This window comes from Condylura cristata, unplaced genomic scaffold (assembly GCF_000260355.1).
Source record: "Condylura cristata isolate star-nosed mole 26May11 unplaced genomic scaffold, ConCri1.0 scaffold00003, whole genome shotgun sequence".
Lineage (NCBI taxonomy): Eukaryota > Metazoa > Chordata > Mammalia > Eulipotyphla > Talpidae > Condylura > Condylura cristata.
The window spans coordinates 59,252,603-59,276,186 of NW_004567104.1; the positions used below are offsets into that span (position 1 = coordinate 59,252,603).

At 34.4% G+C, this 23,584-nt stretch overlaps 1 protein-coding gene across 10 annotated transcripts in view; it reads right to left on the reverse strand.

Moving 5' to 3' along the window:
• ROBO2 (roundabout, axon guidance receptor, homolog 2 (Drosophila)) overlaps positions 1-23,584 on the reverse strand; it is a 1,357,399-nt gene that overhangs the window by 35,971 nt on the left and 1,297,844 nt on the right. For 6 of the 10 annotated variants that reach the window (XM_012731356.1, XM_012731319.1, XM_012731346.1 and 3 more), the window contains 5 exons: positions 15,048-15,090; positions 13,531-13,658; positions 7,835-8,116; positions 7,300-7,425; positions 2,627-2,783 (listed from right to left, as the gene is read on the reverse strand). In XM_012731356.1, coding sequence (XP_012586810.1) covers positions 2,627-2,783; positions 7,300-7,425; positions 7,835-8,116; positions 13,531-13,658; positions 15,048-15,090 — 736 coding nt within the window. The remainder of the gene's footprint in view (positions 1-2,626; positions 2,784-7,299; positions 7,426-7,834; positions 8,117-13,530; positions 13,659-15,047; positions 15,091-23,584) is intronic. The other 4 variants (XM_012731362.1, XM_012731333.1, XM_004675295.2 and 1 more) reach the window with 2 other exon arrangements.

Below are 23,584 nucleotides of genomic sequence, written 5' to 3' on the forward strand. Positions count from 1 at the left end.
ATTAGTAACATTTTCTTTTAGTTAGCAATCTATTTTGGAGCACTGGTGAATTTATATTAGACATTATTTCTCATTTTCTTTTTCTTTATTGCTTCTGATTCAGAGGCTGGTACTCAAGAAACTTCCAACTTTAAATCAAATTATTTGTGAATAAGGAATTAAAAATTTGCCTAAAAACTCAATGTCTATAAGATTTTCCTAGGTGTACCTGGCATGATATCCCTGGTAGATGCAAATTACTATTTTTACATATTGCTTATCTAGGTTTGCCCTGTAACATAATGTGTATGTGCAGATTCTGGTCTCTGCCTTCCATTTCTCTTATAATCAGAAATCATATCTTCTTTTTAGCCATGTACGTGTCCCATCTCTCCTTTACTTTCCTTCACAACATTGGGCTTAATACATTTGTACATAAAAATGTGTGGGGCTCTTGCTGGTGGCACAATGGATTAAAGCACAGCACTGGAAGATAGCCATAGTAGCTTCAGCACAAGTTCAATCCCTTGCCAGGGAGTGATCTACATGGTGCGGCAGACCTCTCCTGTCTTGCCCGCTGTTCCCCTCAGCAGTGTACTTCACTGATCTGCCTGTTCTGCTCCCCACTCGGTCTCTGGTGAATCCTCTCACCCTCTGCATCTCTGGCCTGTACCCCAGTTCGATATGCATCCATAAATAAATTTTAAATAAAAATAAAAATGTGTGCGTTGAATAAATTCTCTATTATGATGCACTAAACACAACAAAAGAAACTATCACCAAAAGTGACATTAAGGTCACCAGTAAGAGTTCAAACATTCAATGAATAGAAGAGTATAAACATTTAGGAAGTGTTCAAAATCTTTCCTTTGCAGTATTATAAGTTTTTCACACTCAAAAACATAAAAGAGTTTAGATAAAAATCATTCCAAATTTACTTATTTTAATTCACTCTTCTATTGATATTAAATGAATATTTTTTATTAGAAAGAAATGAAATAAGAACATCAAGTATTAATCTTCAATAATGAAGTTTAAAGAATAAAACTGAATTTTCCTGTCAGTTTAGTTTACTAAGAGTAATACTACTTTTTCAGCAAGTACTAGCTATTATTTGTCTTGACAAATAATTTGAAGGCAAATAAGCACTAACATACATGGCATAAGGACTTTTAATATATATAAACAAAATCCCCTTACATAAGGTAAAAAATAGATTACTACGCTCTGTAATAATATTTTCTTGTGGAATACATATCTCTGATTTTTTCTTTGCCCAGTATGCATGTGATATTGACACACTGCTATCACTGACATGTATTATGTAAGATCAGACAGAGATATTCATTTTTAAGTCACAGAAAGTGGGTATGCTCTCAGTTTCATGTTTCAAACATAAACTTTAAAAAACAAGTAAAGTAAAAATTGTATGCATATTTGTGGAGTCAATAATCCCAGAGAAACAAATGAAATCTTTGGGGGGAGGGAAACAAGTAAAAACACAATATATACAGATCATATGCATACCTATTTATTTGAATGCATAATGTATATGCTTAGTACATATGTATTTATATTATTAACTAGAAGAAAAGTAAAATGAAGGTCTTTTGAAGAAGGAAACATAACAAAATTTTAGTTAAAATTAATCTGGAGACCTCAAAGACAGCCATTACATAAAAAGAAAAGGAGATAAGGAAAAAAACATAAACATTACATGTGATCCTTACGTGAAACAGAATGATAATAAAATAATTATTGAAATAAATGTAGATATCTTAATAATTAAATATTTCTAAGTAAACGTGGAAGAAGAAAACCCATTTTAATTTTGCATTTTCCAGTTTCAGTCAAAAGCAATGGGGGTCCAGCAATTGACGAATAAGAGCAATTAGAATTAGTATAAGATTCTGTCCATTTCTAATTTGTTCTTTTTGCATTAAAAGGATAAAAGGTATCAATATCTTTCTGTCTTAAAATCAATTCACACTTACACTAATCGAGGATCTAACTCACTCTTTGGAGGTGTTTGCAAAAGAATAAGGAAACTGGTCACATTTAAAGACCCTCAAAGGAAATTTTCTAACTTAAATGGGTTTTGTTACAGGGTGTTCATTGGCTTAAACCTCTTTTATTGTTCTGGTCCCTAAATTCCCATCAAAGCTGATGATTAAAGGTCTACCCACTGGCCAGGTCCCCACAATTATCCCATTGTGATGGTGGGGGGCGACAGTGGGCGCCTTGCTATGTCCAGACATCAAGTCATTAGAAAACTGTGAGGGATGATGAAGAAGGTTATTTTAATTCCCTTTTCAGCCCTTATCAGGAGTGGCTCTTTAGTTCACAGAGCTGTGGGCACTTGCTTTCAAACTAACAAGCAATATTATAAATGGAGGCTGCATTATCATGATTGCAGACAATCTGACGCACTCCACGGCCAAGGCTTCAGGGTTCTCCATATGTGCTGTGTTGAAACCATCAGCTAAAAATGTATAGGTAGTGCAAACAATGAAAGAGAGGGGAAGCTATGAACAGTCTCAGAAGGGGGCAGGGAAAACAGTAAGAGAACACAAGATAGAACAACAATGCACACCGGAGAGCTGAGCACAGCCATGAGCATTTTGCTAGTATACATAAAATGTTTTACCCATTTTCTTGCTGTTCCACCGCATAGTGCTCCAGCTCTGTACCAGGAAGGGGCTGGACTGGGGGCGGAGGTAGCGGAACATTGGCCCAGGTCGATCCATTGTTTTTCTGCTGTTTAGAAGAGTTTTTATTTTTCTTCTTTTTTCCACCTTTTCCACCTGAAAGTGATAATGCATTTATTCAGAGCTACCAAAATACTGGAAGGAACAGAGTGCATCAGACGGGAAGATGTATTTATGTTTTGAAAACACAAAAATCAGGATGTTGCAATTGTTAAAAGTGACAATGAGGTGATATCATTAGAAAACATTTTTATAAATCACTCAAAATGATATTGTTTCTTTCTCAATGCATGAACTGCAGAGCTGAATAAACCAAAAACATGGCTGCTGTAGCAAAAGCACATTTATTGATTTCTTCACATCAGCTGCATCCACGTTTTCATTGTCAGACAAAATAATGAGTCACAGCAAATTCTTTCAAATGTCAGATTTTTGGTGCATTTATAATGCTCTTTTGCATAATCTCTCTCAGTGGAACTTGCAGTGTGTCTAAGGCTAAACTTTTCCATTAGAATTTACTCAGTTTAATTAATCCAGTAACATTTTTCTCTCAAAAGTATTGATAAAAATCAATCAGCAACAATCTGGTAGATGCCTGTAAAATCTTCTTCGACAGTATATTTTATGCAATTTATAACTAATGGTATAATTTATAATTAATGGTACAAGTAGTTTGGCATATAGTGAGACAAGTTCCCAGATGTTTGAAGCATAATCTTTCCTAGAATTCCAAAAGTGGAGGGGGGCATAATGGAAATAGACTCATCTGTTTCAACAACTGTAATCAAAACAGATTCATCCACACATGAGCATGAGTCATTTTTGTAATTACTGGAACACAAGGAAATATAACAGTAAAATTAATCATTTGTACAGTGCTGTACACTTTTTCCCTCTTTCAAAACTTGGTAGATAAATCTTCCTTAGAAATGCACCACAACTGAATATAGAGTACTTCTTGAACAGAATGACAAAGGAAGCTTCAGCAGAACATGGGTAACTTGTCAAAAAATAGCACTGCCCTTATCCCCAGATGTCATCTTTCCAGAATGAAAAGCTGTGAGCCTCAAATATTTGTTGCTGCATTATTGAACAAAGAGGTATTACTAAAAATCTCAGTTGTTCTGTTCTACCAATTACTAATTTGCATCAGCCAATTCAGAGAATTATATATTTTAATAATAAATTACTATTTAAGGGCCAGAAAAAAAAAACCAAACAACTGTGAAACTAGACACATACACTCTTGCTATTTATAGGAAACTATTTTCTAGGTCATGTGCACATAGGCACACACAGGGAAGAACAACAATGCACAGGAATTGCTTCCACAGAACAGAAGGTAGTCAGCGGAAGGAGAACAGGTAACTGTGTTTCCATGCTAGGAGCGAGACCTCTATGTTTGAAGACTAATTTCGTACCTATTTAGTAAGTTAATAAATATCCCTTAATTTCCACAGATGTGGTTGCCACTTCTTTTAGGTATTTTGAGGATTACAAGAGATAATGCATGCACAGAGCTTAGTGTGTGCAGAATACATGATAAATATCATTACTACACTTTCCTAATCCCTGTCTCAGTGAAAGCCTGGTTCTACTCGTTCGGTAGGCTCTACCACACCCAGCTCTCAGACCAGAGAGAACCCTGGAAACAGCCTGATTCTCAAAATGAGAATAATAACCTTGCTTAAATCAAAATCTGTAATTTTTGTCTTTCAGGTAGGTGGTCCTTTATTTTTGTTTCCTGGTAATCCACCCAAATCACAAACAATTAAATATTGCAGTTATTTCATGTTAGTAATCAAAAGAGGAATTGCTTGGGCCTTGTGTCTTTTATAGCTTTTCCTCCTTTTGACATTTGTGTACAAGGCTCTACTCACTTTTTAGGGCACTTTTAGAAATATTATGTGATCAACACCAGAAGTGACATGAAAAGACAAGTTATTATATCTCCATTTTATAGATGAGAAAACATTTTTTTCCCCCTCTGAGTGTTATGTGGTCTATTTTCATGCGGTCAGAGATAAAAACAATTTAGAATGCAGCAGCTTCACTGGAAATAACTATTTCTGGATCTCTGAACCCAAATCTGTTGAAGTCCTTGTCCAAGGTCAACAAAGCCATTATCTATACTTTTCAAAACAACCAACTTAAAATTGTATTTTGGAAACAAAGTTGATTCATAAAAGCAGATTTCAAGAGCTTTCTACGAGAAATTTCTGCTTGCTATTTGTTAGCATATTTAGTAGGACAATTAACTAACATCCCTTGCTTTATCTTTGCATGGACCTGAGAGGTGAATTCTCATCATGAGTAGGACAATGGCAAAAACCCAGGAAGGCTAAATTCTCTTTCTGAGACCTAAACATTGAAAGAACCAAGGAGCTACTATTTGTTGCTATTGATTGCAACAAAATAATCTTCAAGCATTTTTAAGGTGGGGATTTCTTGCCCATGTTTTAGGGGAACATGTTTTTATGATGTGCAAGCAAATTTGGCTCCTCTTTCTTCAAATCAAAACGTAAATATTTGAGTTACATTTATTTGTGCTGAACAAATGACTTCCATAGGGAAAACTGAAATTTCACTTTCAAGTTAGTAAAACTTATATATTTTTTAAATTACTGGTATATAAAAAGATCCAGCTGTCTTACGAGTGCTACAATATACATATGCAATGCATATATGCTCTCTATAATCGCAGATACCATTTTGAAAGATCTGAAATTTCTTTTAAATTTTTTAAAAGGCTGTATTTTTATCAGTTCTCAGAACTGATTTTTTGAGTAAATTATAAAAGTGCTTTAAAGAGGATAATACTTTCACTAAAATAATTAGAAATGTTTAAGTTTCCTTATTACTGTGATCATTTCAAATTGGTTTCATCACTGTGTACAAATTATGAAAATTTTATAACATGAAATGATTGTATATCCATAGGACAGCAGTATGATCTTAAATTTGATTGATAAGAAATATATCTATAATTATAAAAATAAAATAGCAACTCAGTTAGATTAAATTAAGAAGATAATATAACTTCACACTGCTCACCTCCTAAAGAATGTATTCTATCACCAAATTAAGTAATTTTGTATTCAAATGTAGATGAAGTAGTTAATATAATTCATAGATATATAAATGTGACTCAGGAGATTAATGGATTCAAAAAAGCAGTAAGCACTGTTGTGAATTATACTCTGCTTACAATTACTCAAAGACAACTTTTAAAACTCAGCAGCAATCAACATATATAGAATAGTTAATGAAGGATTTATAGAAAGTCTTATGTGATCCATAATTTACAGTATATATATTTTTTATGTGTATGTTGCTGGAGACCTTATGTATCTCAAATGCCATAGCCTAAACTACATTACTTTTTAATTATTCAGTATAATCATGGGGCTCATTATAAATATATGACATATAAAGTTACTAAAAAATGTGCCCTATATACTGTCAGTTTAAATTCATAACAGATGTTTAAAATTTTCTGTATTCTATGATGTACATAATCCTACCAATAGCTAAGAAGAGCAAATGGCTCATTTTGGAAAGAAGAGAGAGCATTAACATTTTCAGACTGAAATGGTTCTATCTCCTGAGGAAAAGTCATTTAGTAAATGTTACCCTATTGATGTAAAAGAGTTAACTCTTCATGGCTTTGATATCTGAAAGTCTGTGACAGAACACAAGGTTCTTTTACTGAGAACCTATACTTTAAAAACCCAAAACACTCCAAGAAAATAAATACCATGTCATTAATATAAAAAAAATAGCAAGTAACATCATGGAATCAATTAGAAGTAAGCAGATAAAGTCATCAGTCATACAAAATGCATATGTTATGCGTGGTAGTTGGAATATGTCTACTACGACCTCTTCATTTTAGGGATAAGATGCTTGAGGTAGCAGTGAGTATATATAAATGTCTGGTAAAATGTATTTTTTCTCCACATGTGCTAATTGATACTGATATTAAAGTTAGCTAATTTAGCTAATATATCTCAAATATATATTAAAAGTTACGACATAAAATAATTACCAATCTGAAAGATAATTTAATACTAATATGTGAACAGTAATTTCTCTTATTAACATTCTTATTTAGCATATCAGCACCTACTCTAAATCTTATTATTTAATAGATGATAATTGCTATTATGTGATATTTTGGAAATATTGTCCAAAAATAAGAAGTCACATCCTGGAATACTAGTATCATGCAAAATCTCTAAAATCATTTGCATTTTAGTTGATTTCCTCTTTTGGTATCCATGCATGAAACTGACTTTCCTATGTGAGTTTTTTTCTGGTAAACTTTTCTTCACTCTTCAAATTCAATTATTAATGTCCTCTTTAATGAACAGTGCTTCATTATATGGCATCTATTTTCTATAAATCCATGTTTGCATTTTCAGTACATAAAGATGACAGTGATAACTTTACCCCGTTCCCCAGAATGATTTCAGCAGGAAAAACTGTTATTGTCATTAAAAGATAAATGCCTGATAGTGAGTTGTGATTCAGTACCTCTTCATGGCTCTATGGAACACAGGTCATATGCTGGTGACAAACAAATATTTCTCCTTACTGTGATTAGACCAACCTGAGAGACTGCCACTCCTCTCTGAGCTGTTGTGAGAGCTGGTGGTGCTGAAATCCTGTGACTGGTTGTGTGGCATTCTATTAGACAATCCCTCAGCCAATCGGTAGTCAGGGATGTAAAGTAAGGCTAAGGGTTAAAGGGCAGAGGTCATAGTGGCATCATGTGATTAGTTCACAGCACAAGCCCATGCAGAACATGCAGTTAGCAACTCAGAAGCAGATGTTGTGGGACGGTGGAGGAATGTTTTGTCTTTCCTGTCCTAATGGAAGTAGAGATGGATTGCTGATCAATCTATTGAAAAAGAGCTAAAAGGATGGAACCAATTGGTGTCGGTGTGTGGTGATAGCGACAGTGGTGGTGGTGAAGGTGGTAGGGATTGTGCAAGGTTCTGAACACATGCCAAGATTTGTTTTTTTTTTTTTTTAGTTTAGGTAGCAAACCTGGTGATGAATCACTGAACTGGACAACGGATACTAATTTCTATCTCATGCACAAATGATATGGAAGAAAGTCCTCAGGAAATCACCTGACTCACCATTGTTACCTTTGTTTTGATCAGGCAGGGAATAACCAAATCCCATCAGATCTGTTTTTTGCTGAATTGAACTTTTCCACTGCGGATCAGGTAGCTCGACAGCCAATTCGTGTATGCTGTTGGAATGCAAGATCTGTGTCGTGGCATACGGGGTGGCCTGTGTTATTTGGCTAGAACTATTGTAAGTGGTTTTGGTAGTGAAGTCAATGCTGCTATAAATGGCTCCATCTGAGAGCATCGTTGCTGTTTTATCCCCTTGGCCTGGAACTGGTGGCAGCGCATCTGTGGTGAACATAGAAAATGAAAAAATTTAATGATGCACAGGAAGCCCAACTTCCTCGGATTGAAGATGAAAAATAAATGTGTCATGCTGCACGTTTGCATTTTAGCTGAGATGGGCTTCATGAGCCAATGAAGGGGAGATGATATACAACTATCGCCCACTATCAGCCTCATGACAGGCAGCTACTGCACGTCCTTCACGTCTCACTGCTTCACACACCCCTCCCCATCTTCCTCAACCATGAAAGAGAAGTTTGGGATATTCATGACTGAAAAATGCTTGCAGTTGCTTGTTCTTTTATAAATCCCATGAAAATTTTAGCTCTTTACAAAGCATTTGTAAGAATGAATCCACAAATCGGGGATGAAACTGTTTTTTTTTTTTTTTTTCCACTTTGTCCTATAAGGCAAGGAATATAATTGCTGACTAGACCAAAAAAAAAATTCCAAAATTATACTATACAGACCATGACATACATTTTTTTACCCTTAAGTTTCAAATTGTCTTTTATCTGAGTTGATTTCACAGCTCTGGAAATGGAGTGTAACTGATAGTAGCAAACGTGTATTTTTTTTCCCCCTTGGTAACAAAGGAATATTTTCATGAATAAGTCATTTTAACAATACTGTGGGATTTAACTACAGAAAAGGCAATCTGAGTGATCAACGAGTTTAATTTATGCTTCTAACTCTTAGAAGTAGAGAATTAGGGTTTCAGGTTGTAATACAGCAAGAGTAAAATTAAACTTCAGGAACGACACTGAATATCAATCAGTCCACTTATCATTTTGGTGTGCTGAATTACCCTTCCTGCTTTTAACACAAAACTGCCACCTCGTTCCTGAGCTCTTATTTTTCCTTGTCAGAGAAAAGACACTAAATGAATCTTTAAAGAAAAAAAAAATCACCAAGTCATACTCTTAAATTATATAGAGTTAAAAGTGAATCTAAGTATGGTATGCTTTTTAAGAATCTAGGCTCTGAAATCCAAACTTTATGAGGCTTTAGATTATTGACCCATTTGATTTCCTCATGATGAGAATTTTCAACAAGTAGTACGAAGTAGCAAAATAATCTCAGTACCAAAACAAAGGTGACATCACAGGGAGAAAATAGATGCAGCAGTGTGGTCAAGATATTCTAGAACTTTTATATTTGATGTTATCCGATGTTATTTGAAATAAGAATTTTTATAAAAATATCACAATTTTGCATTTCACAAAAGCTAACAATTGTTTTCTTCAGCAACCATAATAAGAAATTTAAAATGTATTTTATATAGAGTATTACGCAAGTATCTCTGAAGATTTTGAAGACTGAATTCTAATTTGATTACAGTTATATGGATATGTATTTAACTGAAGTAAATATTTTAAATGAATATCAATGGTTATTAAATTAAAATTTATATTTCACCGATTTATAGAATTAAATGAAATTGCTTTTTGCGTTCAGAATTTCACAACTGCTTTTTGTCCATCTTGTTTTTGGCTATAATTAGAAAATTTGATGATTAAGAAGCATATTTCATTGCCAAGTATCAATTTTATATTTATTCTTGAATAAAAAAATAAATAACATACCAATATTGTAAAAATAAACCCTTCCCTAGCTTCCTAACACCTTGAACTTGAGGTGTTCCAAAACTTAAGATTTAGATTGGATATCACCTTAGTTACAATTTTTAAAGTGGTTATGTGTTCCAATGTTCAAAATGGAAAAAGTAGAGGAAGAATCTAACCCCACATAATACTACTCTTTTAATAACAATTAAAACTATGAGTCTAGTTGTAGAATATCGCTCTGATGATAGATGAAACTATAGTCGGCCCATTAAGCCTAAGTTTTTCTCTCTTGATTGGTAGGTTTATGCTTCCTTCAAATACTATTGAATCATTCTTCATTTGTAAAAGATTGAATTATCCCAATATTGAAAAGTGGGAAGATTATACATTAATATCTACATGCAGTTCCTTCTTACAGCTTATGGATGAGAATTCTGGTCTAGCCTTCCTCCCACAGCCATCCCTGAATAGGAACCCATTCCTGAATAGGAACTTCCGCCTGTGCTCTGGCAGGACTCCCCAGATTCCACTCTTACCATCCTCATCTACCCATCCCTAAGTGCTTTAGGGTATCTGACTCCAATATTCGAGTTTGGGAACCTATTAATTATACAAAACAAACAAACACACAAAAACTTCTTTACAGTTAAAATTACTCATAATTCATTTTAGAGCTTTAGCAGCTCAGTTAACATTTATTCTGCCCTGTTTGGACTATTGTATGCATAGTTGTCTCCATCACTCTATCATAGCTTACTTGGAAATGTCTGTCTTTCCACAATTCCTCGCCTAGTGTTTTGACTAGAGTAACTATGCACTAACTGGTTAAAGTAATTTTCATAATTTGTTTGCACTGATAAAATGCAGGCTTATGCAATAATTAGTAACTTCACGATTCAAAATGTTATTTCCATTATGTTTGTGCATATATAGGTAACTTGTTCTTACAAGGAAAATAACAATATCCATGATATTCTCCCAAGTTAATGCATTCTATAATCAACATTGGAATCCATTTTTAGAACTGCAGAGGTAAAAAATATTTAGGTGTTAGAGTCAGATCTCATAGTATTCTTCTTCATACACCTTAGTTTCTTGACACTTCAAATGAAAATACGATTATCAATGTCATACAATTATTCTGAGGAAATGAAATAACATGTACAAAAAGTCCTAACAATATTTCTGTTGCATGTAACTACTTAAAATGTCTACTACTATGAAGAGACAAAGTAAATCTTGCAAAATATTTTGTGGCTTTGAAGTTCATCACTTGACACGAGCTATGCAACCTCTGTCGTCAGACACAGTCCGGATGGAGGGGAATTGCTCTGAAAAATCAGACTTTCCATGCTAACTTATGTTATGACCTCCCTTTTTTGTATAACCGTAATATCAAAATATTCTGAGCAACTTTTAGCTTACAATTGGACTGCCTCAGTCGCACAAGGCCTGCCTGCCCTGACAAGCAAGCACTGCACCAGGGTGAAAAAATTCCCCTGAAGTCAAGTGACTTGACTACTGACTGATAAAAGCAAAAGGGCTATTTTTGAAAAGTCTCTCTCACTGCCGGATGGAGGATAACCCAAATCTTATCATTCTATCATCTCACCTAGCCTTCTATTCAGCCTTTTAAAGAATTACTCAAACTTCCTATTGTCTAGCCTTTAGATGTGGAAATTCATCCAGGTTGCCTATTTTTAAACTAGTCAAGTTTTCCACCTGCTACACCTTAAAGGAATCCACAAAAGTCTTCTTGCTAGTTTTTCAGGATTCTACTATGTAATCTTTAGATAAAGAAATTCACCCATGTCTCCTATTCAGAGATTTGATTAGCAAGGAATTTCCTCATCTGTCTCCCAGGATGATTCATGCAGAAAAACAAAAACCCATTAAGTAGTAGATAAGGCTTAAGGGACTTCTATCTTAGTTGATCTCCACTATAGTAATATTAGTCATAAATTTTGTGCACCTATGTACTTGTTTTTAACCTTGATTGATTTTGGAATGTTGTATCTCAGCTAAAGGGCAATGCGACCCTAAACTGTTCTTAGGAAAAACAAAGGAGATTGTAATCTCTCAGCCCAGTTCGTGTGCTGATCCCACTGCTTGCTCCTAATGTATAAAATAAACCTCTGCTGAAGGCAGAGCTGAAAGACTTGCACCCAACTCTGACTCCCGTGTCTTCCTCGCTCTCCTTTCCCGTTTTCACTCCCTTTTCCCCTTTTTTAGGAATCTCCACTCGCCGAAGCCTTCCCACCTTAGGGTCCTGCCTGTCTTGCCTCCAGACACCTCAATAGTTGGAGCTGGTTTCCAACAATCACTGAAATATTTCATGTCATGAAAATGAGGTTAATATAAAGAAAAGCCTTGGGAACCTACAGATGTATCCTTTGGTCAAATTAGACTGAGACATTCTAGAGGTTAGCATAGCCTCCTAGAAACTGAAAAAAAAAAATGAAGTTTTTCCATCTTCAGACATTTATTTCTTGATACGAAGATAGAATGGCATGTTATTTCCATAAAGGCAGAAAGCCCCACTATTCCAGACTTATAAAATCTGGAAACCGATGTTTTTTGATAAAAATCAATCTGGGCTGGGTAGTAAGGAGAGCTCTGCTTTCCTGGTGGGGGGAATGCTGTGCTTTGGAACCTGCCCATGGAAACATGGCAGCTTATCACTGAAGGTTCAGAGCTGAGTCACTTAGGGGAGGCCGTCACTCGCAGAGGCTCTGGGCAAGTGAGAAACCTAAAAGGAGTGCACTGGGTTAAAGAGGGTAATGAAGAAACCAAGGGGCATACTTTCGATCCTCTCATTTTCGCCAGTGATACCAAGCATGCATATATTGCTTATTAAGCTTTGTGTTGAACCATGTAGTTATCCATTCAATCCTCATTACATACTCTTCAAGGAAGGTATGACAATTTTCTGTATTTTATTTGAAGAATAGGAGGTTTATCCTTTGTGTGTGTGTGTGTGTGTGGTTCTTGTAATATACAAAATACAACTTGTGGAATGACTTATAACTTTGTTATTTTAAATGTCATTTTAATACATTTAATGTGGTGTTTGCATTCTATTCTTAAAGAGAAAATACCAGTGTCGACAAGATTACACATTGAGTATAATTTAAAATACTCTAACAAGTGAAATCCTCCCCTTAGGATCATAATGCACACAGAATATTTGACACACACACACACACACATATGCATATATTTGACATTGGACCCAGAGAATTCTCCTGTTGACTGGTTCAAATGTGGAGAGGGGGAGCTGATGATGATTATTTGTAGTGGGCTAAATTTTGTCTCCTTGCAAAAATCTGGTAACAAATGTTAAAGGCTTGAGCATGTTACATATGTGTCACATTTTTGACTTTCATTTATACTCTATATAAAAGTTCTTTCACAACGCGCTATATTTATTTAATATCAACTCCTTAGGGTGCATTACATGAGGTGTAATCTGTCTTTATATCGCTGTTATACTTTACTCTTTGCCATGATAATGAGTACATAGCTCATGCTTGATACATATATGATGAATGACTACTACCTAATCAAAAGCAGCATAGTTCCTGAGTTCATATGTTGTACTTATAGTCCTGAAAAAAAAAATGTATGAGCATTTTATCTTCTGGGTTAGTAATGACTTCACTAACCACTTATTTTTACTTAAGTTAATACAGATGCAAGTTTTATAATGAACTATTTAGCAAATATACAGTGCTGTTACTAAATGTGCATTATTCATTTTAAATATGGAATAAAATGATTTTTTTAAAGCATGAAGGACAGTCAAGGAAACAATAACAAAAATAAAAAAAAATGAAAAACACAACTTACCACCACGCCCAAAATTCCCAATCTCATTGGGACCACTATTGCTATTGTTCACAGGCAAGCTAGTGGCTGGCCATGAATCAGCAAGCCATGGATAACTGGGGTCACCAGCATTTAGAAGACCTGGACGGCTAAAAGAAATGAAATGGAGCTCAGTGAGAGATTTGGGAATCTATCGAAGGCACTAAAATGGATTAAATAACTAAGTAATGATTCCCTTCCAACTCTACAGAATTAAGAAATTTCAAGAGTTCATTAAGGCCGTATACGGATCAACTCTGTCAGCATTAGTATAAGCACCCTGCCAAGGATCCTGCTGACATCCCAAATGAATTCAGTTGTCTGCTCCGAAATTGGTAAAATAAGGAACCTAGAACAAGGTTGGATAATAAATTGATAACTCTAGGGAACAACTGCTTAGAGTGACTGCTCAGTATAAACCATTTTCAAGTCTTTGGGCTATTGCATCCTTGATTTCTGCAGTCTCCATTACTATCTGCCCTCTATAGCCTGTAGTCCATGGTATGGCCTTCATGCTTGATTTTAGAGTCAAGGAACTTGACAGAAATGAACGAAAAATATATATATTGCTCCATCACCAGTATATTTCTAACGTCTCCAGTTTACAAAATAGTAGGGATATATTAACTTGTAATAAAAGATCCACTGTGGTCTGATCTAGTATGTGCATTTGGTCTACAAGGAAAACTACTTTCATTCCATATTTTATAAAGAACTCCCATTTTTGATATGAAACATAGGAATCTGATTCCTTTCCATATTATTAGCATATTTACAAAGAAGTAGCAACATCTATAATCATCGGGCTTTTCTTTTTGATAGACCCTTTCTGGTATAATCCCTAAGAGAAACATGTGTTTCTATGGAAACTGCAATCAGAAGATCCAACTGCTTTCTTGCTACATCCACTAACTCTCATTAGACCTAATCTCTTTTTGCTAAAATATTGATTAAATGGGAGATTGGAAGTTATTACCAGAGCCTAATTACAATCTCCATATTGGCAAAGGGAAAATAGATGAGGATATATGGGTTTGTTATCAGCTTTTATCAATTTCAATTGAGTATCCAAAGTTGTAGAATCTAGTCTTATCAATCTACAACCTATTCATCATCCATGAATCATTTACTTTGTGATCGATTATGTGTAATTGTTCACTCACAGCAATTTAGTGAGAGCCAATAAGGAGTCTTAAACAACAGCAACTTCATTTGCTAATGTCTAATTAATGCAATAAACATCCTGCTAACAAATGAACACATTCCTTGTGATATTTACTACTAATTTCTTCAGGGGCGTCTGGGAGATATGAAACATCTGGACTTGATTCCTCTAAAGTGCACAACAGATAGATCATTAAGCCTTGTGGTAAGCCATTTAATTCCTCCTAGAATTCTCAGAATTGTAAGTGATCGTTTATTACAATAATAGCCTCTTACTATAGAGGTTCTCCAGACCTGATTAAAAATAATAATAATAAAAAATCTCCTTAGCATACCTTCCATTGCTCATTAGTCCCCCATCTCCTCTTTGAAATGTAACTGTAAAAATAGAAAGACACACACAAGCAGTCAATATTAATTACGATTAATAACAACTACATATTGGCCCTTACTTTAGAGCTGAGACCTCTGGGAATTTTAACAAAATATAATTAACATAATTGTACAGAGAGTAAGAAGCAGTGGTTTGGCCCAGAGCAAAGCCATTATTTGTTCCAACTTTATTAAGACGTTTTCAAATTCTTCAAGCCAAATTTATGGCTAAGTCAAAGAGGCAATTTGTATTTAAATGTCAAAACCAGCTACAACTAGTATATGCAGTGCTACTGAAGATTGGCATACATTAATGGTGAATTACAAAGTTGTGTTTTTAAGTCTTAACATACGAATGCCCTGACTTGGAGGCACAGAGAAAAATGTCCACAATAGAAATTGTAACAGGATAGATCAAACAGATATTCTCATCTTTTTTTATGAAATGAGAGGAAATGGGACTGACTGACAACATGTTCTTGTCATCACTGATCCATTCAGATACCTGTGCTAAGAAAGAAGCACTATAAGTGGAACTAAACTGCAATAGACCTTGCTGCAATTAATACAACTGGTAGTTAATACAAAGCAACCTCTAATTAATACAGCTGCAATCATCCAATCTTCACAAAAATTAAATTTTCAAAAAAGTGATACTGAATATATTTAATTTTACTGTAATAATTACAAAACTTTAAATACTTTCTAAAACCATGGAACTTATTAACAACAGTGGCATCAAGTACAGTCACACAGGAAGACTTCACCCCCTCTAGTCACTGGATTTCTTTCTACAAATTTAACAACATGAAATTGGGTTTTAGTGATTGACCAAAGAATGTAAATATCAGACTGGGTCCAATATCATTCATATAAAACCTTTACTACCAGGGATATATTGAATTAAAATATTTCTGTTCAGAGAAATGTAATGTGATACTACATGCAGAGTCTGAGGCAGCAACTGTATTCAATTTTGTTGCAGTGAAATGTGAATATTACATGATTAATAGGATAAGCCTAAAGTCTCACATTAGTTTGTTCAAATTTTACCACTAAATGACCTAAATAGAAAATAATGGTGAAAAATTGTGTGGAGAAGTTTGTGCTTTTCAAATATACAACTCTGACAAATATTAATACTGCTCAGCTAAACCCACCACTGGGGATAAGTGAAAAACAACACAATTTCATCAATGTGTATTTAATATAGCTTATTGTGGGCAGATATTGTTTATATTTAGTATGATTACTAAGTAAAGGTAAAAAGCAATGAAAATTTTATGAATTTATTCTTATTTTAAATAAACCAAGGACATATTGTGACTTAAAGTATAGACCTAGTAAAACTTTTTTTTTAATATTTATGTATACATACAGAACTGGGGTACAGGCCAGAGGCTCAGGAGTGGTGAGAGGCTTCACCAGAGACAGAGTGGGGAGCAAAACAGGCAGAATGACAAAGTACACTACTGAGGGGAGCAGCGGATGGGGCAGGAGAGGTCTGCTATGTCATGTGGGTCACCTCCCTGGCCGGGGATCAAACTTGTGCTGAAGCAGCTGTGGCTAGTTTTGTAGTGCTGTGCTTTAACTCACTGCACCACTAGGAGTGGCCTGGGAAAACTTTTTAATGTGAATATTCTCTTCATAACTCATCTATGCCTCAGTTCTGTACTTTCAAATATGCTCATACTTTAAATTGTCTAAATTTCTAACTGCAGTTTCCTAGTACTTTCTCAAGGGTCAGCTAATGATGCATTACTCACACTACCATGATTAGGAGACATAATTCCAAGATCTCTCAGGACTCTTGGAGGCAGGCCTTTGGTTACATTCTGTGGCACCTGCACTATTCTGCCTTATCAATTTTTCAGGTACCTTCTCTAATGCATTATAAAACAATCCTGACATGACCTTTCTGTCTGGCCAGGACTGATTATGAACAGCTCCTTGGAGAACAAGAAAGAATACTGATCACTATTCTGCTTCCTGAAAAGCTGGCCCAGGTCCAGGGAACCCAGACTCAGCCGTGTGTCCACACCATATTGCATCCCTTTAATAACTGCTATTAACAAAGAAAGACAAATTAATCTACAACAATTAATGAAAAAAATTGAGCAGTGGAGGTATTAAATAAATGCCTGATTAGGGGAGAAAAACACAAGTACCGTGAAAAGAATATAGCTAATTAGCTTTCTATCTGATGTGACTTCCTAGTCATGTGTTTTTTTTTAATGGACTATCAAGTGATTGTTTTACTCTGCTAGAAGAGAGTTAAAATAATGTTGTGAATATCACTGAGAGTATGCAAAGTAGGCATTGATGGGCTACACCTTAAAATATTCCATTCAGGAGGTATGTGGGGAGAACCTAAGAATTTCTCCCTAACCTAGGTTTATTTTTATCTTAGTTTAAAATTTTTGTTATAGAGAGAGCAAGAAATGACATTAGAGAAAAGAACTGAAACAGAAGATTAAGTGAGTTTGTACTTTAACTCTCACAGCAAATCCTTTATAAAATAAAAAAAAAATTAAAGCATTATGATGCAATATTCAAAATTTTATAAAAAGTATTAGAGAAAAGAACTGAAACAGAAGATTAAGTGAGTTTGTACTTTAACTCTCACAGCAAATCCTTTATAAAAAAAAAAAAAAATTAAAGCATTATGATGCAATATTCAAAATTTTATAAAAAGTATTAAAGTAGCCAATAAATATATGAAAAGATGCTCATTGTATCACTAATCATTAGGAAAAAGAAAACCAGAGCTAAAAAGAGATTCTACTTTACACCTATTCTGTTGGCTACTGTGTGAGAAACAGACTATAATAAGTGTTAGCAAGGTCCAGGAAAAAAATGGAACACTTTGCATGGAAATAGAATAATCTGTAAAATGGTACAGCTACAGTGAAAATGATATGACCTTAAAAAATTAAAAATGAGAACTACTATGTGATCCAGAAGGTCCACTACTCAAGATATGGCCAAAAGAACTGAAAGCAGAGATTCAAGGATATTTATATTCATAAATTCACAATAGGTAAAATGTAGAAGCAACCCAAATAAGTGTCAATCTAAGAAATGACAATTAAAATATGCTTCAAATATGCAATATTTCACACTGCTAAGATGTAGATGAATTTGAGGACATTATGATATAAACCAGTCACGGAAAGACAACTACTACATGATCCCACATATGTGAATCAAGTTCTGAGAACATGGAGATACAGGCCAGAATGTTTGTTGCCAATTGTTTACTAGGTGCTGAATTTCAGTTTTAGAAGATAAAAGGATTTGTGGTGATGAATGTTGGTGAAGGTTGCATATCTCTGTGAATGTATTTAGCTCCACTGAACTGTGAATTTAAAAATAGTCAAGCCAGTAATTTCTATGTTATGCTATAATACCCACCCAAAAAAATTTGGAAAGAGGGTATCATTTGAGGTTAATTAATATATGTTTGAAATTGGATTTTATGGTATGGCCCACATCTATCAATTAAAATTAAATATTTAGAGTGAAATAATTTTAAATTTTGAAGTACTGAAATTACTTTTTATTTATATTCCACTAATTCTAGTCATCATTATAATGTTTTCAAATGGCTCTAGACTGCTAACAGATTATCAAAATATTCCATAAAGAATACATTAACTGTAAAAGGCAAAAATAAACAGTGTGTTATGTAAATAAATGATTCATTTAAAGGGCCCAGAGCAGAAGCGGATATACATGAGACTCTTCTATTTTGTAGATTTGTATTAGGAAAAAGTAATAGCATCCTTATCACCTTAAGGAGAGTCAGTTGTATTTTTTTTTTTAGGTTTATTTATTTGTGCATACAGACTGGGGTACAGGCCAGAGGCTCAGGGGCGGCGAGAGGCTTCACCAGAGACAGAGTGGGGAGCAGAGAGCAGAACAGGCAGATCGATGAAGTACACTGCTGAGGGGAACAGGGGTGGGTCAGGAGAGGTCTGCCACACCATGTGGGTCACCTCCGGGTCAGGAATCGAACTCATGCGGAAGTGGCTTTAGCTTCTCAATGCTGTGCTTTTAACCTGCTGAGCCACCAGGGAGGGCCACAGTTGTATTTTTAATGAAAGAAGAATACAGATATTTTTCCTAGTTTCCCTTTCATCCTATCCTCTAAACCTTGGTTTATTATATTTTAAAAAGTGAATAAAAAAACACCTGAAGTCTGATAGACTATGAGATGCAAAGAAGACTAGAAATAAGAATGAACAATTACAACTCCTAATATGTAAGTCACATTTGGTGTTTTGAGCCTCATTTGCATGTTTGTGAAAAGAGAGTTTAATGTAAAAATAAATACACTGCAATATAAAAGCTGTTTGAGACTGCTCTCATTTCAAAGAGATATTGAATTTCCTTGAAGGCAAGAGGTTGAGAAGCACAGAGAGTTGGACAAGCTCGCTCTACTTATGATGTTGATTATCACAGTATAGCAACTTTGTGTTTGCCAGAGATAAATGTGAAATAAGTATCTTTCCTAGGACTTCCTACTCACAAAAGCTTTCACGGAACAATGGTCAGAAGTTTGTTGTTTTCCCTAAAACTAACAGAAGAGCATTAACATTTTTCCAAAGGTCTATGAGCACTACAATCTTATTAAACACGTTAGGACTGCTTTAAATATTTTGAATTGATGGCAATATTTTCAAAGGATACAAGGTGAAAGGATTTTGTGAGTTTATATCACAGGCAAAGTACCTCTACTATTTTCTGACAGACTTAATCCTAATCTCTTGCCTGCTAGAATTGAGGGGGAAGGGAAATACAACTATGTGGTAAATTGACATTTTGTAGTGAGGAAGCTTTCAGAGTGCTATCTCTAGTGGGCCACATTTTCCTACTCCAAATGGAAACTTTAATGTTGGCAGCCAAGCTTCATTCCTTTTCCTGATAAGCTATTTCTCAAATATGAATGTAGATTAATCCTCTTTTAATAAGAATTAACTCAGCCTAGATAATCAGAGTATAAAAATTACATCAAATCTTTTAGCTTTCTTTGTTCAATTTTGTCAAATAATTTATATTTTACCAGTGGCTTAAAATTTACATATGAAGTGTTTAGCATTTCATAATTTTCTCTCATTAAATTGTTTATAGTTGTTGTTTTTAAAATCTGTTATTCACAACAGTAATGCTCATATAATACAACTTAAAAGTGAAAATTCTTGTAAAAGTGGAAACACATTTACATTCATTAAAAAAGTGGATTAAAATCTACTTAAAATTGTGATTAAGAAAATAAACAACAAAAATTGAAGTCATGTAGGCTTCACAAATACATGTATATACATGTATACACACACAGACACACACGTATACACACACACACACACTGCTTTTTTAAATTAAAAGTTGTGATTAGAAAATCAACAACACAAGGCCCTCCCTGGTGGCACAGGGGGTTGAAGCACAGCACTAAGAAGCTAAAGCCACTTCAGCATGAGTTCGATCTCCGCCTGCCCCGGAGGTGACCACATGGCGTTGCAGACCTCTCCTGACCTGCCCACTGTTCCTCTCAGCAGTGTACTTCATTGATCTGCCTGTTCTGCTCCTCACTCTGTCTCTGGTGAATCCTCTCACCGCCCCTGCACCTCTGGTCTGTACCCCAGTTACAAATAAATAAATCTTAAAAATAAAAAAAAAAGGAAAATCAACAACATGAACTTGTGATTAGAAAAACCAGCAACATGAATTTGAAGAGTGATATAGGCTTCATGAATATCTCTTTATAAATAAATGATATGGGTATAGCCCCATGTTATATACTATGTAATTGTATCTTTTTTTCAAATTCACTTTTTTTTTTTTAATTTAGATCTCTGGATTTAAAAATTACCTAATATTTTCCATATTTGATTTTTTTTCTATTTTTGCCCAAATCTCTTTACAATCCTATTTTACTCTCTAACATCTCAGGGAGTAAGAATTGCTCAGCCAGACAGGAAACTTTACATGAGTGACAAGTAGACTGTTAGCGCTCAATGAAAATCGAGGTAAATAATAGTGTATGTTTGTCTAGAAAAGCATATGGTTTCACATCGTTTATGAAATGGGGATGGATGTTCAACTCTCATTTCAACTGTCCTTTGCGCAAGTACAAACCGGTGGTGCATGTTTGTGTTGAAGAATTTCATAAGAATAAATATGAAAAAACAAGGTAGAAAGTTAAGAGCACTTCCCCACAGAAATATCCACTTTCTTCTAAGCCTAGAAGCAAAATATCCAGGCCAAATCCTATGCTTAGGTCACTGACATGTCTAAATTTATGTTTGATTCTTGATCATTCCCTATATATCCATCTTTAATCCACTAATATCTATTGAAAAATATGTTAATATCCCCTGACATATAAGAGATACTAACACTGCATAGCAGTATTCAAATATAATTTTCCACATGATGAAGAGTCAAAGATTGACCACAAAGAACAAAGTCAATGGGTAAGACTTTGCACTTACACAAGGTGAGTGGGAAGCATTGTGCCTGAGTTAGACTCTCTACCCTGACTAACTCTCTCCCCACTAGTTATTATCTTTGCTATTCTAGCTGTTAGGAAGAGATTTGCAATGAAGTTGAGTAATGGGAGTACTGAAGTCTAATTTCATGTGCTTTCGGTCAATTTACTTTTACTAAAATGCCTATCTTTAATCTATGTAGATTATAAAAATGTTATATCTCAGGATCACAATTTGAAATAAACAAAATAGAAGTTTAGTACTAATACCAAAGTAACCTTTTTGTTTAATTGTAAAAGAAATTATTGATGCTATCATGATTTGATAGTAAGGATTTGAGACTATTATTGCCAACATCATGCAAAAAAAAGTGAAAACACCAGCCTTATCATATTATGGGTAAAATCACATTGTTTTCATTCTACTGGCTTAGTTTTCATACTTATAGTTTAGAAGTTTCCGAGAAATTTTTATAAAAACCAAAGAACCAGTATAAATAAAACAAATTTTCTATAATTTTTATACATACACGAGGAAAAATATTCCCATATGAGGCTCCTATGCTCTTAAGTTAGATTATTAGTTTATTAATATATAAATGGACATAGTAATGTAATAAATTTAAATGTATGAGAAATGTATTAGTTAATAATCATTCTTATTTAAAAGCTCTGTGTTCTCTTAAATTATATGAAACAAGAATATGAAAAAATTTAAAAGTAGAGAACAGGATATTATGGAGGAAAATGTCACAAAGTCAGATATGTAATTCTAGGTACTTATAGTTTACATTTTCACTTGCTTTTCATCTAAAAGAGAACCACAGCTGCTGGAAGGCAAATTATGAGCTGAAGGTGAATCTATTCTGAAAGTCAGCCATATATCAATTAAGTATCAAGGTTCCTAAAGGTCGCTCTCTGAGTTGGCCTTATTCTAAAATGTTCGAAGGGCACAGCACCTTCTGAGTTAGCAATTCTTCTACAAGCAGATGAATATCAATCACAATAAGAAATGATAATAGGAAATACACTATTCCCATCAAGCTCAAAGTCCAAGAGATGTATTTCAAACAACATGCACGGGGTTTGCAAAAGAAATCCTATTTTAAAATAAAAGGGAAAACATCTGACATAAATCTTCTAAAATGCAGAACTACTAATTACGAGAGCTATACCATTTACAAGGAACAAATGAATGATGCATGGAGGATAAAAATGCCTTCAAATGTGTGTATCATAGAACTCTGTGCCATGTGGATTAGCACAGTCAATAGTTTATTATGTTCCTTAAGGTCAAAAAAGGAATAAATATGAAACAGTTCTTGAATTCCATAAAAATAACCATGGATTTATATGGGCATGCCACTGACAAGAAATCCTATTTGATTGGTGATTGATTAAGCAATGAGGTGATGAACAGCACCTTCAGGGATGACGCTTGAGGGACTGTTTTTAAAAGCCAGAAGGTACAATGAAGTATCATCGTTGTTCAAGATCTCGACAGTCAGCGGTTTCTGCCTAATGTTCCCTTTTGGGAAGAATCCCTCACTGTGTGTTCAGACAGCACTGAGATGACAATGCGTAAGGAAGCGGGAGGTTTACAATCAATGAAAAATGAAAATGGCAGAATGATAGCCAGTCACACAGTCTGCTGGAAGATACTTTTCAGTGGCTAAAATATACTAATTTCTGTAGGCTTGGGACATTATTCTAAACAGTAACTAACAAATTTTATTTTCATAAAATATAGACAGGATCAGATTTCAGTGTTGTCAAGTAAAAAGCAAGGCAACCATGTCAGTGCTCTTCCTTACATTTTGTTCTATTTAGGCATTCTTAGCAACTTGGAAGCTTACAAGCTACTATAGTTGTTAAGCTTAATAAGTACTGAAACTTCAGTCAAAATCAATAATGAAGACATGTATGCTTCTTAAGAAAATTAAAATTAAAAATAGAAGATTAAATAAAATGAAATTTCTAAGAAGTTTGTAGGAAAATGGAAAATCAAGT